The following is a 20,871-nucleotide window of genomic DNA, read 5'->3' as shown; positions in this document are numbered from 1 at the left end:
ACATCAGCTATCCGAGCAGCTAACCGATCGCTGCAGCTGTACATAGTCTATTGGTAAATAGCCCACCCATTTTCACCTACCTCATTCCCATACTGTTCTTATACTGTTTTTTATTTATTTACTTTTCTGCTCTTTTGCACACCAATATCTCTACCTGTACATGACCATCTGATCATTTATCACTCCAGTGTTAATCTGCAAAATTGTATTATTCGCCTACCTCCTCATGCCTTTTGCACACATTGTATATAGACTGCCCATTTCTACTGTGTTATTGACTTGTTAATTGTTTCCTCCATGTGTAACTCTGTGTTGTCTGTTCACACTGCTATGCTTTATTTTGGCCAGGTCGCAGTTGCAAATGAGAACTTGTTCTCAACTAGCCTACCTGGATAAATAAAGGTGTTCTCAACTAGCCTACCTGGTTAAATAAAGGTGTTCTCAACTAGACAACCTGGTTAAATAAAGGTGTTCTCAACTAGCCTACCTGGTTAAATAAAGGTGAAATAAAATAAAATAAAATAAAATAAAAAGGCATTGTTCGTCACCAAACTGTTCCTGGATGGTTGGGAGAAGTTGCTCTCATAGGATGTGTACCACTCTTTATTCATGGCTGTGTTCTTAGGCAAAATTGTGAGTGACCCCACTCCCTTGGCTGAGAAGCTACCCCACACATGAATGGTCTCAGGATGATTTACTGTTGGCATGACACAGGACTGATGGTAGCGCTCACCTTGTCTTTTCCAGACAAGCTTTTTTCCGGATGCCCCAAACAATCGGAAAGGAGATTCATCAGAGAAAATGACTTTACCCCAGTCCTCAGAAGTCCAATCCCTGTACCTCTTGCAGAATATCAGTCCGTCCCTGATGTTTTTCCTGGAGAGAAGTGGCTCCCTGAAGCCTTCTTCACAACAATTGAACCGCTCTCCTTGAAGTTCTTGATGATCCGATAAATGGCTGATTTAGGTGCAATCTTACTGGCAGCAATATCCTTGCCTGTGAAGCCCTTTTTGTGTAAAGCAATGATGACGGCACCTGTTTCCTTGCAGGTAACCATGGTTGACAGAGGAAGAACTATGATTCCAAGCACCACCCTCCTTTTGAAGCTTCCAGTCTGTTATTCGAACTCAATCAGCATGACAGAGTGATCTCCAGCCTTGTCCTCGTCAACACTCACACCTGTATTAATAAGAGATTCACTGACATGATGTCAGCTGGTCCTTTTGTGGCAGGGCTGAAATGCAGTGGAAATGTTTTTTTGGGGGATTCAGTTCATTTGCATGGCAAAGAGGGACTTTGCAATTAATTGCAATTCATCTGATCACTCTTCATAACAATCTGGAAATTGCCATCATACAAACGGAGGCAGCAGACTTTGTGAAAATTAATATTCGTGTCATTCTCAAAACTTTTGGCCACGACTGTATTTACTGTATATTTGTTAGATTCATTGTTAGCTATTACTGCATAGTCGGAAACTAGAAGAACAAGCATTTCGCTACACTGGCATGAACATCTGCTAACCATGTGTATGTGACCAATACAATTTGATTTGATTGCGAAGACCTCACCATACATCTGCCTGTAGTTATTGAACTCAACCTGCAAGAGTTTTTATTTGGCTTTTTATTTCACTTGGCAATTCATTTAAGAACAATGACGGTCTAGGAACAGTGGGTTAACTGGTCTAGGAACAGTGGGTTAACTGGTCTAGGAACAGTGGGTTAACTGGTCTAGGAACAGTGTGTTAACTGGTCTCGGAACAGTGTGTTAACTGGTCTAGGAACAGTGGGTTAACTGGTTTAGGAACAGTGGGTTAACTGGTCTAGGAACAGTGGGTTAACTGGTCTAGGAACAGTGGGTTAACTGGTCTAGGAACAGTGGGTTAACTGGTCTAGGAACAGTGTGTTAACTGGTCTAGGAACAGTGTGTTAACTGGTCTAGGAACAGTGGGTTAACTGGTCTAGGAACAGTGGGTTAACTGGTCTAGGAACAGTGGGTTAACTGGTCTAGGAACAGTGGGTTAACTGGTCTAGGAACAGTGGGTTAACTGGTCTAGGAACAGTGGGTTAACTGGTCTAGGAACAGTGTGTTAACTGGTCTAGGAACAGTGTGTTAACTGGTCTAGGAACAGTGGGTTAACTGGTCTAGGAACAGTGGGTTAACTGGTCTAGGAACAGTGGGTTAACTGGTCTAGGAACAGTGGGTTAACTGGTCTAGGAACAGTGGGTTAACTGGTCTAGGAACAGTGGGTTAACTGGTCTAGGAACAGTGGGTTAACTGGTCTAGGAACAGTAGGTTAACTGGTCTAGGAACAGTGGGTTAACTGGTCTAGGAACAGTGGGTTAACTGGTCTAGGAACAGTGGGTTAACTGGTCTAGGAACAGTGTGTTAACTGGTCTAGGAACAGTGGGTTAACTGGTCTAGGAACAGTGTGTTAACTGGTCTAGGAACAGTGGGTTAACTGGTCTAGGAACAGTGGGTTAACTGGTCTAGGAACAGTGGGTTAACTGGTCTAGGAACAGTGGGTTAACTGGTCTAGGAACAGTGGGTTAACTGGTCTAGGAACAGTAGGTTAACTGGTCTAGGAACAGTAGGTTAACTGGCCTAGGAACAGTGGGTTAACTGGTCTAGGAACAGTGGGTTAACTGGTCTAGGAACAGTGGGTTAACTGGTCTAGGAACAGTGTGTTAACTGGTCTAGGAACAGTGGGTTAACTGGTCTAGGAACAGTGGGTTAACTGGTCTATGAACAGTAGGTTAACTGGTCTAGGAACAGTGGGTTAATTGGTCTAGGAACAGTGGGTTAACTGGTCTAGGAACAGTGGGTTAACTGGTCTAGGAACAGTGGGTTAACTGGTCTAGGAACAGTGGGTTAACTGCCTTGTTCAGGGGCAGAAAGACAGATTTTTACCTTGTCAGCTCGGAGATTCGATCTTGCAACATTTCTTGCAACAGATCTTCCAACGCTCTAACCACTAGGTTACCTGCCGCCCCATGTTGTGATGGAGCAGGAGGAAACAGCTACGGGTTCTGACAGATGGGTGTGTCTTAGCGGTGGCAAGGACACACCCCAAAAAATACCCCATATCGAACCACACCCCCAAGCCAACTCACGTTTGACTTTTGTCACGGCAACCAGCATTTCTTGAGGAGCGGGTGAAGTGTCCCTTTAAACCCTCCTCAGAACTCAACACACACACACACATATGAAAACACACACACACATATGAACACACACACACATATGAACACACACACACACGCACGCACACTTTGGCTGGTGCTGGTCATCATTAACTAAAAGTGACGATATCCTCTCAAGGCCTCAGTTCACACCTCTGGGAAGCAGCACTTTATATGCAGCTGTAAAACATGATTACAGATACAAAACATGGTGAGGTGGTAGTTGGAGGAGAGGAGGTGGGCAGGGGGTAGTGGAGGAGAGGAGGTGGGCCGGGGGTAGTGGAGGGGAGGAGGTGGGCCGGGGGTAGTGGAGGGGAGGAGGTGGGCAGGGGGTAGTGGAGGAGAGGAGGTGGGTGGAGGGTAGTGGAGGGGAGGAGGTGGGCAGGGGGTAGTGGAGGAGAGGAGGTAGGCAGGGGGTAGTGGAGGAGAGGAGGTGGGCGGAGGGTAGTGGAGGGGAGGAGGTGGGCAGGGGGTAGTGGAGGAGAGGAGGTAGGCAGGGGGTAGTGGAGGAGAGGAGGTGGGCGGAGGGTAGTGGAGGAGAGGAGGTAGGCAGGGGGTAGTGGAGGAGAGGAGGTGGGCGGAGGGTAGTGGAGGAGAGGAGATGGGCGGAGGGTAGTGGAGGAGAGGAGGTAGGCAGGGGGTAGTGGAGGAGAGGAGGTAGGCAGGGGGTAGTGGAGGAGAGGAGGTGGGCGGAGGGTAGTGGAGGAGAGGAGGTGGGCGGAGGGTAGTGGAGGAGAGGAGGTGGGCGGAGGGTAGTGGAGGAGAGGAGGTGGGCGGAGGGTAGTGGAGGAGAGGAGGTGGGCGGAGGGTAGTGGAGGAGAGGAGGTGGGCGGAGGGTAGTGGAGGAGAGGAGGTAGGCAGGGGGTAGTGGAGGAGAGGAGGTAGGCAGGGGGTAGTGGAGGAGAGGAGGTGGGCGGAGGGTAGTGGAGGAGAGGAGGTGGGCAGGGGGTAGTGGAGGAGAGGAGGTGGGCAGGGGGTAGTGGAGGAGAGGAGGTGGTGTGTGGTAAGAGTGGCAGAGAAAGGGTCCTAACTCTCCAGAATGAGACTTGGCAGGAGTAGCCACAGCCCTCAGCCCCCGGCCCTCCGCTCTCAGCCCTCAGATCTCAGCCTTCAGCTCTCAACCCCCGGCACTCCGCTCTCAGCCCTCAGGCCTCAGCTCTCAGCCCTCGACCCTCTGCTCTCGTAGCTCCTTCAACATGAACTCTCCAAAGTTCACACCCTCTTTACCCTCTTTAAACCTGCTCAGTTTCCAAGTCTCAGTTAAATGAACCAAACAATGTGACAACAAGTGGATTTCTGAATTTCAACCCTAAAACTGAGAACATTGCAGTACGAATCCCAGCCAACAGAGGTCGGAGGTCAAAGAGAAGGACTACAATACATCCAGGCAACAGAGGTCGATCGGAAGGTCAAAGAGAAGGACTACAATACATCCAGCCAACAGAGGTCGCAGGTCAAAGAGAAGGACTACATTACACTACTTTTAACCAGAGCCCTATGGAACCCTGTTCCCTATATCGTGCACTACTTTAGACCAGAGCCCTATGGAACCCTATTCCCCTATATAGTGCACTACTTTAGACCAGAGCCCTATGGAACCCTATTCCCTATATAGTGCACTACTTTAGACCAGAGCACACAGGGAGTAGGTTGCGATTTGGGGTGTAGATGTATGACTTCAGGCCTTGGAGAAGTGTTTTACCACCGCCCCAGGGAGTGAAGGAGAGAGAGAGGAGATATACAGTCTGCTCATGTAAAGATGATTCACTTTTCATAGCTCTATACTGAATCAATCAATGGTCAAGTGGGCCCAATCATTAGAAAGGCAAACCACTACATTGTTGTAGGCTTAAACACACCAACCGAGAAATCATGATCCTTTCCCATCATATCTGACATTTAGAAGAGGGTAGTAGAACTCAGGGTGCAATCAACATCCCCATTTGTTATTGTATGTATTAAGGATCCCCATTAGTTCCTGCCAAGGCAGCAGCTACTCTACCAGGGGTTTATTATGGATCACCATTAGTTCTTGCCAAGGCAGCAGCTACTCTTCCTGGGGTTTATTATGAATCCCCATTAGTTCCTGCCAAGGCAGCAGCTACTCTTCCTGGGGTTTATTATGGATCCCCATTAGTTCCTGCCAAGGCAGCAGCTACTCTTCCTGGGGTTTATTATGGATCCCCATTAGTTCCTGCCAAGCCAGCAGCTACTCTTCCTGGGGTTTATTATGGATCCCCATTAGTTCCTGCCAAGGCAGCAGCTACTCTTCCTGGGGTTTATTATGGATCCCCATTAGTTCCTGCCAAGGCAGCAGCTACTCTACCAGGGGTTTATTATGGATCCCCATTAGTTCCTGCCAAGCCAGCAGCTACTCTTCCTGTTGTCCAGCAGATAATAGCACATCATCATCATCATCATCATCATCATCCTCACTGACCTGCTCCGAAGGCGAAGAAGAAGCTGTTTTCAGGGTGTTCTTCCATCAGAGTCTTGACCCTGTTCCCCATCCTGTCGTTCCTCTTGTAGATCAGTTCCTGTCTGAAGTAGCTGTCTATCTCCTGGGCCGTTATCTGTTCGCTGGGGCGCAGGGTCACGTTGTTGAAGTTGGGGACCTGCAGAGGGATGATTTGCATTGTCATAATGGACATATTACACTCTAGTAAGCACAACGTAATGATTACATTTTAGCTGCTCAGGGTTTGGACAGGGTAGGGACAGGTTAGGGACAGGGTAGGGACAGGTTAGGGACAGGGTAGGGACAGGGTAGGGACAGGTTAGGGACAGGGTAGGGACAGGTTAGGGACAGGTTAGGGACAGGGTAGGGACAGGTTAGGGACAGGGTAGGGACAGGTTAGGGACAGGGTAGGGACAGGTTAGGGACAGGGTAGGGACAGGTTAGGGACAGGGTAGGGACAGTGTTAGGACAGGTTAGGGACAGGGTAGGGACAGTGTTAGGACAGGTTAGGGACAGGGTAGGGACAGTGTTAGGACAGGGTAGGGACAGGGTTAGGACAGGGTGGGGACAGGGTAGGGACAGGGTTAGGACAGGGTAGGGACAGGGTGGGGACAGGGTTAGGACAGGGTAGGGACAGTGTTAGGACAGGGTAGGGACAGGGTTAGGACAGGGTAGGGACAGGGTTAGGACAGGGTAGGGACAGGTTAGGGACAGTGTTAGGACAGGGTAGGGACAGGGTTAGGACAGGGTGGGGACAGGGTAGGGACAGGGTTAGGACAGGGTAGGGACAGGGTGGGGACAGGGTTAGGACAGGGTAGGGACAGGGTTAGGACATGGTAGGGACAGGGTGGGGACAGGGTTTGGACAGGGTGGGGACAGGGTAGGGACAGGGTAGGACAGGGTGGGGACAGGGTTAGGACATGGTAGGGACAGGGTTTGGACAGGGTTAGGACATGGTAGGGACAGGGTAGGGACAGGGTTTGGACAGGGTGGGACAGGGTAAGACAGGGTGGGGACAGGGTTAGGACATGGTAGGGACAGGGTAGGGACAGGGTGGGGACAGGGTAGGGACAGGGTAGGGACAGGGTAGGGACAGGGTAGGACAGGGTGGGGACAGGGTTAGGACATGGTAGGGACAGGGTAGGGACAGCGTTAGGACAGGGTGGGGACAGGGTAGGGACAGGGTAGGACAGGGTGGGGACAGCGTTAGGACAGGGTAGGGACAGGGTAGGGACAGGGTAGTGACAGGGTTAGGACAGGGTGGGGACAGGGTTAGGGACAGGATAGGGACAGGGTAGGGACAGGGTAGGGACAGGGTTAGGACAGGGTAGGGACAGGGTGGGGACAGGGTTGGGACAGGGTAGGGACAGGGTGGGGACATGGTTAGGACAGGGTAGGGACAGAGTTAGGACATGGTAGGGACAGGGTAGGGACAGAGTAGGGACAGGGTAGGACAGGGTGGGGACAGGGTTAGGACATGGTAGGGACAGGGTAGGGACAGGGTTTGGACAGGGTTAGGACAGGGTAACGCAGGGCTAGGACAAAGTCAGACAGGGTTAGGACAGGGTTAGGACAGGGTAGGGACAGGGTTAAGAGAGGATAGGGACAGGGTGGGGACAGGGTGGGGACAGGGTTAGGACAGGGTTAGGACAGGGTAAGGCAGGGTTAGGACAAGGTCGGACAGGGTTAGGACAGGGTAGGGACAGGGTGGGGACAGGGTTAGGGACAGGGTTAGGGACAGGGTTAGGACAGGGTTAGGACAGGGTAGGGACAGGGTTAGGGACAGGGTAAGGGCAGGGTAAGGGCAGGGTTAGGACAGGGTAAAGGCAGGGTTAGGACAGTGTTAGCACAGGGTAAAGGCAGGGTTAGGACAGTGTTAGGACAGGGTAAAGGCAGGGTTAGGACAGGGTAAAGGCAGGGTTAGGACAGTGTTAAGACAAGGACAGACGGTGTGGGGACAGGATGAGGACAACGTTAGGACGGGGTTGGGACAAGGTCAAACAGGGTGGGGACAGGGTTAGGAAAGGGTGAGGACAACGTTAGGACAGAGTTAGGACAGGGTTGGACAGGGTTAGGACAGGGATAGGACAGGGTAGGGACAGGGTAGAGACAGGGATAGGACAGGTTTACGACAGGGTAGGGACAGGGTTATGACAGGATAAGGGTTAGAGCTCAGGGTTTGGGGTTATGGGTCAGGGGTTGGGGTCAGGGATAGAGGTTAGGGGTCAGAGGTAAGGACATGGTTAGAGGTCTGAATTAAAGGGTCAGAGGTCAGAGGTTGGGGTCAGGGTGGTTGTAACTGACCTGAGAGGTGTCGTGGTTGAAGATGATGGAGTTGAGGTCTCCACAATTGTAGTGTTAGGGGTCATTAGTGTTCGGGGTTGTTAGTGTTCGGGGTCGTTAGTGTTAGGGGTCATTAGTGTTCGGGGTCGTTAGTATTCGGGGTCGTTAGTGTTAGGGGTCATTAGTGTTTGGGGTCATTAGTGTTTGGGGTCATTAGTGTTTGGGGTCATTAGTGTTAGGGGTCATTAGTGTTAGGGGTCATTAGTGTTTGGGGTCATTAGTGTTAGGGGTCATTAGTGTTAGGGGTCATTAGTGTTAGGGGTCATTAGTGTTAGGGGTCATTATAATATAATAATAATAATATATAATATAATATATGCCATTTAGCAGACGCTTTTATCCAAAGCGACTTACAGTCATGTGTGCATACATTCTACGTATGGGTGGTCCCGGGGATTGAACCCACTTCCCTGGCGTTACAAGCGCCATGCTCTACCAACTGAGCTACAGGACCACCATTAGTGTTAGGGGTCATTAGTGTTAGGGGTCATTAGTGTTAGGGGTCATTAGTGTTAGGGGTCATTAGTTTTAGGGGTCATTAGTGTTAGGGGTTGTTAGTGTTAGGGGTTAGGAGTAACGGGGTCAGGGTGGTCGTAACTGACCTGAGAGGTGTCGTGGTTAAAGATGATGGAGTTGAGGTCTCCACAGTTGTAGTGCTTGATGAGGTCCTCAGTGGTATAGGAGCCCTGCAGACTGCCTGCTCTCACACTCTCCTGCTGTACAAGGGTCTGGTTCAGGGCAAAGATCACCTGGAGATGAGGAAGATATGCACATTGACTACATGAATCAATATTAAGAGGTAGGGAATCACATTTACTACATTAATCAATGTTAAGAGGTAGGGAATCACAATGACTACATGAATCAATAATAAGAGGTAGGGAATCACATTGACTACATTAATCAATAAAAAAGGCTTTCCTAACACTACCCCCCCTAACACTACCCCCTCCCCTAACACTACCCCCTCCACTAACACTACCCCCCCCCTAACACTACCCCCACTCCCCTAACACTACCCCCTCCCTTAACACTATCCCCCTCCCCTAACACTACCCCCTAACACTACCCCCTCCACTAACACTACACCCCCTAACACTACCCCCACTCCCCTAACACTCCCCTAACACTACCCCCTCCCCTAACACTACCCCCCCCTAACACTCCCCTAACACGACCCTAACACTACCCCCTCCACTAACACTACCCCCCCCCTAACACTACCCCCACTCCCCTAACACTCCCCTAACACTACCCCCTCCTCTAACACTACCCCCTAACACGACCCCCTCCCTTAACACTAACCCCTCCACTAACACTACCCCCTCCCCTAACACTACCCCTCCCCTAACACTACCCCCCTAACACTACCCACTCCCCTAACACTACCCCCTAACACTACCCCCTCCCCTAACACTCCCCTAACACTACCCCCTCCCTAACACTACCCCCTAACACTACCCCCTCCCCTAACACTACCCCATCCCCTAACACTACCCCCTCCTCTAACACTACCCCTCCCCCTACACTACCCCCTAACACTACCCCCACTCCCCTAACAATCCCCTAACACTACACCCCTCCCCTAACACTACCCCCTCTCCCCTAACACTACCCCCTCCCCTAACACTACCCCCCTAACACTACCCCCTCCACTAACACTACCCCCCTAACACTACCCCCACTCCCCTAACACTCCCCTAACACTACCCCCTCCCCTAACACTACCCCACTCCCCTAACACTACCCCCTCTCCCCCTAACACTACCCCCTCCCCTAACACTACCCCCCTAACACTACCCCCTCCACTAACACTACCCCCCTAACACTACCCCCACTCCCCTAACACTCCCCTAACACTACCCCCATCCCCTAACACTACCCCTCCCCTAACACTCCCCTAACACGACCCTAACACTACCCCCTCCACTAACACTACCCCCCTAACACTACCCCCACTCCCCTAACACTCCCCTAACACTACCCCCTCCTCTAACACTACCCCCTAACACGACCCCCTCCCTTAACACTAACCCCTCCACTAACACTACCCCCTCCCCCTAACACTACCCCCTCCCCTAACACTACCCCCCTAACACTACCCACTCCCCTAACACTACCCCCTAACACTACCCCCTCCCCTAACACTCCCCTAACACTACCCCCTCCCCTAACACTACCCCCCTAACACTACCCCCTCCCCTAACACTACCCCATCCCCTAACACTACCCCCTCCTCTAACACTACCCCCTCCCCTAACACTACCCCCCTAACACTACCCCCACTCCCCTAACAATCCCCTAACACTACCCCCTCCCCTAACACTACCCCCTCTCCCCTAACACTACCCCCTCCCCTAACACTACCCCCTCCACTAACACTACCCCCTAACACTACCCCCACTCCCCTAACACTCCCCTAACACTACCCCCTCCCCTAACACTACCCCCACTCCCCTAACACTACCCCCTCCCCCTAACACTACCCCTCCCCTAACACTACCCCCCTCCACTAACACTACCCCCTCCACTAACACTACCCCCCTAACACTACCCCCACTCCCCTAACACTCCCCTAACACTACCCCCATCCCCTAACACTACCCCCTCCTCTAACACTACCCCCTCCCCTAACACTACCCCCTAACACTACCCCCACTCCCTAACAATCCCCTAACACTACCCCCTCCCCTAACACTACCCCCTCCCCTAACACTACCCCCCTAACACTACCCCCTCCCCTAACACTACCCCATCCCCTAACACTACCCCCTCCTCTAACACTACCCCCTCCCCTAACACTACCCCCCTAACACTACCCCCACTCCCTAACAATCCCCTAACACTACCCCCTCCCCTAACACTACCCCTCTCCCCTAACACTACCCCCTCCCCTAACACTACCCCCCTAACACTACCCCCTCCACTAACACTACCCCCTAACACTACCCCCACTCCCCACTCCCTAACACTACCCCCTCCCCTAACACTACCCCCCAACACTACCCCCACTCCCCTAACACTCCCCTAACACTACCCCCTCCCCTAACACTACCCCCTCTCCCCTAACACTACCCCCTCCACTAACACTACCCCCACTCCCCTAACACTCCCCTAACACTACCCCCCCTCCCCTAACACTACCCCCTCCGCTAACACTACCCCTCCCCTAACACTACCCCCTAACACTACCCCCACTCCCCTAACACTCCCCTAACACTACCCCCTCCCCTAACACTACCCCCTCTCCCCTAACACTACCCCCTCCCCTAACACTACCCCCTCCCCTAACACTACCCCCTCCACTAACACTACCCCCTAACACTACCCCCACTCCCCTAACACTCCCCTAACACTACCCCCTCCCCTAACACTACCCCCTCCCCTAACACTACCCCCACTCCCCTAACACTCCCATAACACTACCCCCATCCCCTAACACTACCCCCTCCGCTAACACTACCCCCCCCCTAACACTACCCCCTAACACTACCCCCACTCCCCTAACACTCCCCTAACACTACCCCCTCCCCTAACACTACCCCTCTCCCCTAACACTACCCCCTCCCCTAACACTACCCCTCCCCTAACACTACCCCCTCCACTAACACTACCCCCCTAACACTACCCCCACTCCCCTAACACTCCCCTAACACTACCCCCTCCCCTAACACTACCCCCTCCCCTAACACTACCCCCTCTCCCCTAACACTACCCCCTCCACTAACACTACCCCCACTCCCCTAACACTCCCCTAACACTACCCCCTCCCCTAACACTACCCCCTCCACTAACACTACCCCCCTAACACTACCCCCACTCCCCTAACACTCCCCTAACACTACCCCCTCCCATAACACTACCCCCCTCCCTAACACTACCCCCCTAACACTACCCCCTCCCCTAACACTACCCCCTCTCCCCTAACACTACCCCCTCCCCTAACACTACCCCCTAACACTACCCCCTCCACTAACACTACCCCCTAACACTACCCCCACTCCCCTAACACTCCCCTAACACTACCCCCTCCCCTAACACTACCCCCACTCCCCTAACACTACCCCCTCTCCCCTAACACTACCCCCTCCCCTAACACTACCCCCCTAACACTACCCCCTCCACTAACACTACCCCCTAACACTACCCCCACTCCCCTAACACTCCCCTAACACTACCCCCATCCCCTAACACTACCCCCTCCTCTAACACTACCCCCTCCCCTAACACTACCCCCCTAACACTACCCCCACTCCCCTAACAATCCCCTAACACTACCCCCTCCCCTAACACTACCCCCTCCCCTAACACTACCCCCTAACACTACCCCCTCCCCTAACACTACCCCATCCCCTAACACTACCCCCTCCTCTAACACTACCCCTCCCCTAACACTACCCCCCTAACACTACCCCCACTCCCCTAACAATCCCCTAACACTACCCCCTCCCCTAACACTACCCCCTCTCCCCTAACACTACCCCCTCCCCTAACACTACCCCCTAACACTACCCCCTCCACTAACACTACCCCCCCTAACACTACCCCCACTCCCCTAACACTCCCCTAACACTACCCCTCCCCTAACACTACCCCCCTAACACTACCCCCACTCCCTAACACTCCCCTAACACTACCCCCTCCCCTAACACTACCCCCTCTCCCCTAACACTACCCCCTCCACTAACACTACCCCCACTCCCCTAACACTCCCCTAACACTACCCCCTCCCCTAACACTACCCCTCCGCTAACACTACCCCCTCCCCTAACACTACCCCCTAACACTACCCCCACTCCCCTAACACTTCCCTAACACTACCCCTCTCCCCTAACACTACCCCCTCTCCCCTAACACTACCCCCTCCCCTAACACTACCCCCTCCCCTAACACTACCCCCTCCACTAACACTACCCCCCTAACACTACCCCCACTCCCCTAACACTCCCCTAACACTACCCCCCCCTAACACTACCCCCACTCCCCTAACACTCCCCTAACACTACCCCCTCCCCTAACACTACCCCCTCCGCTAACACTACCCCTCCCCTAACACTACCCCCCTAACACTACCCCCACTCCCCTAACACTCCCCTAACACTACCCCCTCCCCTAACACTACCCCCTCTCCCCTAACACTACCCCCTCCCCTAACACTACCCCCTCCCCTAACACTACCCCCTCCACTAACACTACCCCCTAACACTACCCCCACTCCCCTAACACTCCCCTAACACTACCCCCTCCCTAACACTACCCCCTCCCCTAACACTACCCCTCTCCCCTAACACTACCCCCTCCACTAACACTACCCCCACTCCCCTAACACTCCCCTAACACTACCCCCTCCCCCTAACACTACCCCCTCCGCTAACACTACCCCCTCCCCTAACACTACCCCCTAACACTACCCCCACTCCCCTAACACTCCCCTAACACTACCCCCTCCCCTAACACTACCCCCTCTCCCCTAACACTATCCCCTCCCTAACACTACCCCCTCCCCTAACACTACCCCCTCCACTAACACTACCCCCCTAACACTACCCCCACTCCCCTAACACTCCCCTAACACTACCCCCTCCCCTAACACTACCCCCACTCCCCTAACACTCCCCTAACACTACCCCCACTCCCCTAACACTACCCCCTCCCCTAACACTACCCCCACTCCCCTAACACTCCCCTAACACTACCCCCTCCCCTAACACTACCCCCTCCCCTAACACTACCCCCTCCACTAACACTACCCCCCTAACACTACCCCCACTCCCCTAACACTCCCCTAACACTACCCCCTCCCATAACACTACCCCCTCCCTAACACTACCCCCTAACACTGCCCCCTTCCCTAACACTACCCCCCCCCCTAACACTACCCCCCCCTAACACTAGCCCCTCCCCTAACACTACCCCCCCCCCCCACTAGTGCACAATAACACTTAAGCTTCTCTTTCAAATTTATACATACTATATACATGTATGGACACAGTATATTTACAATAGTCTTCTGAGGAAGAGTAGCTAGGATCGGTCCAATATGCAGCGTGGTAAGTGTCCGTGATACAGCGTCTGCTAAATGACTTAAATGACTTAAATGACTGAACACGACTCAATACAAAAATAACAAAGTGAATGAAAACCGAAACAGTCCTGAATGTTGACACAAATAACAAAGCAGGAAACAATCACCCACATCACACAGGTGGGGAAAGGCTGACAACTAACGACACCCTGCCACATCACACAGGTGGGGAAAGGCTGCCAACTAACGACACCCTGCCACATCACACAGGTGGGGAAAGGCTGCCAACTAACGACACCCTGCCACATCACACAGGTGGGGAAAGGCTGCCAACTAACGACACCCTGCCACATCACACAGGTGGGGAAAGGCTGACAACTAACGACACCCTGCCACATCACACAGGTGGGGAAAGGCTGCCAACTAACGACACCCTGCCACATCACACAGGTGGGGAAAGGCTGCCAACTAACGACACCCTGCCACATCACACAGGTGGGGAAAGGCTGCCAACTAACGACACCTGCCACATCACACAGGTGGGGAAAGGCTGCCAACTAACGACACCTGCCACATCACACAGGTGGGGAAAGGCTGCCAACTAACGACACCCTGCCACATCACACAGGTGGGGAAAGGCTGCCTACTAACGACACCCTGCCACAACACACAGGTGGGGAAAGGCTGCCAACTAACGACACCCTGCCACATCACACAGGTGGGGAAAGGCTGCCGAAGTATGGTTCTCAATCAGAGACAACTAACGACACCTGCCACATCACACAGGTGGGGAAAGGCTGCCGAAGTATGGTTCTCAATCAGAGACAACTAACGACACCTGCCACATCACACAGGTGGGGAAAGGCTGCCGAAGTATGGTTCTCAATCAGAGACAACTAACGACACCTGCCACATCACACAGGTGGGGAAAGGCTGCCGAAGTATGATTCTCAATCAGAGACAACTGACGACACCTGCCACATCACACAGGTGGGGAAAGGCTGACAACTAACGACACCCTGCCACATCACACAGGTGGGGAAAGGCTGACAACTAACGACACCTGCCACATCACACAGGTGGGGAAAGGCTGACAACTAACGACACCTGCCACATCACACAGGTGGGGAAAGGCTGCCGAAGTATGATTCTCAATCAGAGACAACTAATGACACCTGCCACATCACACAGGTGGTGAAAGGCTGCCGAAGTATGGTTCTCAATCAGAGACAACTAACGACACCCTGCCACATCACACAGGTGGGGAAAGGCTGCCGAAGTATGGTTCTCAATCAGAGACGACTAACGACACCCTGCCACATCACACAGGTGGGGAAAGGCTGCCGAAGTATGGTTCTCAATCAGAGACAACTAACGACACCTGCCACATCACACAGGTGGGGAAAGGCTGCCTAAGTATGATTCTCAATACGAGACAACTAACGACACCTGCCACATCACACAGGTGGGGAAAGGCTGCCGAAGTATGATTCTCAATACGAGACAACTAACGACACCTGCCTCTGATTGAGAACCATACCAGGCCAAACACATAAACACAACATAGAAAAACGAACATAGACTACCCACCCCAACTCACGCCCTGAGCATACTAAAACAAACAGACTACCCACCCCAACTCACACCCTGACCATACTAAAACAAACAGACTACCCACCCCAACTCACACCCTGACCATACTAAAACAAACAGACTACCCACCCCAACTCACACCCTGACCATACTAAAACAAACAGACTACCCACCCCAACTCACACCCTGACCATACTAAAACAAACAGACTACCCACCCCAACTCACACCCTGACCATACTAAAACAGACTACCCACCCCAACTCACACCCTGACCATACTAAAACAAACAGACTACCCACCCCAACTCACACCCTGACCATACTAAAACAAACAGACTACCCACCCCAACTCACACCCTGACCATACTAAAACAGACTACCCACCCCAACTCACACCCTGACCATACTAAAACAAACAGACTACCCACCCCAACTCACACCCTGACCATACTAAAACAAACAGACTACCCACCCCAACTCATACCCTGACCATACTAAAACAGACTACCCACCCCAACTCACACCCTGACCATACTAAAACAAACAGACTACCCACCCCAACTCACACCCTGACCATACTAAAACAGACTACCCACCCCAACTCACACCCTGACCACACTAAAACAAACAGACTACTCACACCCTGACCACACTAAAACAGACAGACTACTCACACCCTGACCATACTAAAACAAACAGACTACTCACACCCTGACCATACTAAAACAAACAGACTACTCACACCCTGACCATACTAAAACAAACAGACAACTCACACCCTGACCACACTAAAACAAACAGACTACTCACACCCTGACCATACTAAAACAAACAGACTACTCACACCCTGACCATACTAAAACAAACAGACTACTCACACCCTGACCACACTAAAACAAACAGACTACTCACACCCTGACCATACTAAAACAAACAGACTACTCACACCCTGACCATACTAAAACAAACAGACTACTCACACCCTGACCACACTAAAACAAACAGACTACTCACACCCTGACCATACTAAAATTTGTAAATCGCTCTGGATAAGAGCGTCTGCTAAATGACTTAAATGTAAATGTAAATGTAAAACAAACAGACTACTCACACCCTGACCATACTAAAACAAACAGACTACTCACACCCTGACCACACTAAAACAAACAGACTACTCACACCCTGACCATACTAAAACAAACAGACTACTCACACCCTGACCACACTAAAACAAACAGACTACTCACACCCTGACCACACTAAAACAAACAGACAACTCACACCCTGACCATACTAAAACAAACAGACAACTCACACCCTGACCACACTAAAACAAAGACATAACAAAAGAACTAAGGTCAGAACGTGACGGACACAAAGACTCCAAAAATATCACTACACGCCACCTCTGTAGGCCGTCGTTGTAAATAAGAGTTTGTTCTTAACTGACTTGCCTCGTTAAATAAAGGTTCAATTTTTTTTTTAAATACGAAAAACTCAAGTTATTTGGAAGGGTTGCCAGAAGACGACCTCTGCTGTCACCAGAACACAAACGTAAGTGCTAAATGTCATTGGAACCAGGTGCTATGGTCTGATAAGACTAAAATAGAGCTTATTGGCAACAAAAGGTGGGTTTGGAGTAAAAAGAACCATGGTCATGCAGAAAATAACCTAATCCCCACTGGGTAGTATCATGGATCGGTGTAGTAGAGTGGATCTGTGTAGTATAGTGGATCTGTGTAGTATAGTGGATATGTGCAGTATAGTGGATATGTAGTATAGTGGTGGATCTGTGTAGTATAGTGGATATGTGTAGTATAGTGGATCTGTGTAGTATAGTGGATCTGTCTAGTATAGTGGCGGATCTGGGTAGTATAGTGGATCTGGGTAGTATAGTGGATCTGGGTAGTATAGTGGATCTGTCTGGGTAGTATAGTGGATCTGGGTAGTATAGTGGATCTGTGTAGTAGATAGGATCTGTGTAGTATAGTGGTGGATCTGTGTAGTATAGTGGTGGATCTGGGCAGTATAGTGGTGGGTCTGTGCAGTGTAGTGGCAGATCTGTGTAGTATAGTGGATCTGTGTAGTATAGTGGTGGATCTGTGTAGTATAGTGGATCTGTGTAGTATAGTGGTGGATATGTGTAGTATAGTGGTGGATCTGTGGAGTATAGTGGTGGATCTGTGTAGTATAGTGGATTTGTGTAGTATAGTGGATCTGTGTAGTATAGTGGTGGATCTGTGTAGTATAGTGGTGGATCTGTGTAGTATAGTGGTGGATCTGTGTAGTATAGTGGTGGATCTGTGATGTTGTGGGGATGTTTTACTTCCAAAGGCCCTGGGAACCCTGTCAGGATAAATGGCATCATGGGCTCCATCAAGTACCAGGAGAGTTTAGGCTAAAACCTGTTGGATTTTCCAGCAGGACAACGATCCAAAGCACACCCCCAAATCCACACGAAAATGGTTCACTGACCATAGAATCAAGCTTTTGCAATGACATTCCCAGTCCCCTGACCTAAACCCCACTGAAAACCTGTGGAGTGAGCTGAAGACGAATCTGGGTTTGGCGGATGTCAGGAGAACACTACCTGCCCCAATGCACAGTGCCAACTGTAAAGTTTGGTGGAGGAGAAATAATGGTCTGGGGCTGTCTTTCATGGTTCGAGCTAGGGCCCTTAGTTCCAGTGAAGGGAAATCTTAATGCTACAGCATACAATGTCATTCTAGAAGATTCTGTGCTTCCAACTTTGTGGCAACAGTTTTAGGAAGGCCCTTTCCTGTTTCAGCAAGGCAATGCCCCGGTGCACAAAGCGAGGTCCATACAGAAATAGTTTGTCGAGATTGGTGTGGAAGAACTTGACTAGCCTGTACAAAGCCCTGACCTCAACCCCATTGAACACCTTTGGGATGAATTGGAAAGCCGACTGCGAGGCAGGCCTAATCGCCCAACATCAGTGCCTGACCTCACTAATACTCCTGTGGCTGAATGGAAGCAAGTCCCCACAGCAATGTTCCAACATCTAGTGGAAAGCCTTCCCAGAAGAGTGGAGGCTGTTATAGCAGCAATGTTCCAACATCTAGTGGAAAGCCTTCCCAGAAGAGTAGAGGCTGTTATAGCAGCAATGTTCCAACATCTAGTGGAAAGCCTTCCCAGAAGAGTAGAGGCTGTTATATCAGCAATGTTCCAACATCTAGTGGAAAGCCTTCCTAAAAGGGTGGAGGCTGTTATAGCAGCAAAGGGGGCACCATCTCCATACTAATGCCCATGATTTTGGAATGAGATGTTTGACGAGCAGGTGTCCACATACTGTAGTGTATATATATATATATATATATATATATATATATATATAATATATATAAAATAAAATTCTGCCCTCGTGGGATCCTTTCGCTCCACTCAAACTACCTAAAAGAAAGTGCCTACTTCTGTGTGTCAATCGACTCTTAGGGGGTTAACCTGACAGTAAATCTCAGTCAGACCAAAATAATGGTGTTCCAAAAAAGGTCCAGTCGCCAGGACCACAAATACAAATTCCATCTAGATACCGTTGCCCTAGAGCACACAAAAAAACTATACATACCTTGGCCTAAACATCAACACCACAGGTAACTTCCACAAAGCTGTGAACGATCTGAGAGACAAGGCAAGAAGAGCATTCTATGCAATCAAAAGAAACATAAAATTTGACATACCAATTAGGATCTGGCTAAAAATACTTGAATCAGTTATAGAACCCATTTCCCTTTATGGTTGTGAGGTCTGGGGTCCGCTCACCAACCAAGAATTCACAAAATGGGACAAACACCAAAGTGAGACTCTGCACGCAGAATTCTGCAAGAATATCAACAGTGTACAATGTAAAACACCCAATAATGCATGCAGAGCAGAATTAGGCTGATACCCGCTAATTATCAAAATCCAGGAAAGAGACGTTAAATCAGCAACCACCTAAAAGGAAGTGATTCATAAACCTTCCATAACAAAGAAACCACCTACAGAGAGATGAACCTGGAGAAGAGTCCCCTAAGCAAGCTGGTCCTGGAGCTCTGTTCACAAACACACCCTACAGAGAGATGAACCTGGAGAAGAGCCCCCTAAGCAAGCTGGTCCTGGAGCTCTGTTCACAAACACACCCTACAGAGAGATGAACCTGGAGAAGAGTCCCCTAAGCAAGCTGGTCCTGGAGCTCTGTTCACAAACACACCCTACAGAGAGATGAACCTGGAGAAGAGCCCCCTAAGCAAGCTGGTCCTGGAGCTCTGTTCACAAACACACCCTACAGAGAGATGAACCTGGAGAAGAGTCCCCTAAGCAAGCTGGTCCTGGAGCTCTGTTCACAAACACACCCTACAGAGAGATGAACCTGGAGAAGAGCCCCTAAGCAAGCTGGTCCTGGAGCTCTGTTCACAAACACACCCTACAGAGAGATGAACCTGGAGAAGAGCCCCTAAGCAAGCTGGTCCTGGAGCTCTGTTCACAAACCCACCCTACAGAGAGATGAACCTGGAGAAGAGCCCCCTAAGCAAGCTGGTCCTGGAGCTCTGTTCACAAACACACCCTACAGAGAGATGAACCTGGAGAAGAGTCCCCTAAGCAAGCTGGTCCTGGAGCTCTGTTCACAAACACACCCTACAGAGAGATGAACCTGGAGAAGAGTCCCCTAAGCAAGCTGGTCCTGGAGCTCTGTTCACAAACACACCCTACAGAGAGATGAACCTGGAGAAGAGTCCCCTAAGCAAGCTGGTCCTGGAGCTCTGTTCACAAACACACCCTACAGAGAGATGAACCTGGAGAAGAGCCCCCTAAGCAAGCTGGTCCTGGAGCTCTGTTCACAAACACACCCTACAGAGAGATGAACCTGGAGAAGAGTCCCCTAAGCAAGCTGGTCCTGGAGCTCTGTTCACAAACACACCCTACAGAGAGATGAACCTGGAGAAGAGTCCCCTAAGCAAGCTGGTCCTGGAGCTCTGTTCACAAACACACCCTACAGAGAGATGAACCTGGAGAAGAGCCCCCTAAGCAAGCTGGTCCTGGAGCTCTGTTCACAAACACACCCTACAGAGAGATGAACCTGGAGAAGAGCCCCCTAAGCAAGCTGGTCCTGGAGCTTTGTTCACAAACACAAAACAGACCCAACAGAGCCTCAGGACAGCAACACAATTAGACCCAACCAAATCATGAGAAAACAAAAAGATAATTACTTGACATGTTGGAAAGAATTAACAAAAAAAGAGAGCAAACTAGAATGCTATTTGGCCCT

At 50.9% G+C, this 20,871-nt stretch overlaps 1 protein-coding gene across 1 annotated transcript in view; it reads right to left on the bottom strand.

The window, feature by feature from the left end:
- Positions 1 to 20,871, bottom strand: part of trabd2a (TraB domain containing 2A) — a 112,063-nt gene that overhangs the window by 47,631 nt on the left and 43,561 nt on the right. Inside the window, exons 3-4 of the mRNA XM_046307148.1 lie at positions 8,589 to 8,735; positions 5,626 to 5,800 (exon numbers count right to left, since the gene is read on the bottom strand). Of these exons, the coding sequence (XP_046163104.1) occupies positions 5,626 to 5,800; positions 8,589 to 8,735 (322 nt within the window). The remainder of the gene's footprint in view (positions 1 to 5,625; positions 5,801 to 8,588; positions 8,736 to 20,871) is intronic.

The sequence above is a fragment of the Oncorhynchus gorbuscha genome, linkage group LG16 (assembly GCF_021184085.1).
Source record: "Oncorhynchus gorbuscha isolate QuinsamMale2020 ecotype Even-year linkage group LG16, OgorEven_v1.0, whole genome shotgun sequence".
Taxonomy (NCBI): Eukaryota; Metazoa; Chordata; class Actinopteri; order Salmoniformes; family Salmonidae; genus Oncorhynchus; species Oncorhynchus gorbuscha.
This window is presented reverse-complemented; position numbering and strand designations above follow the sequence as displayed.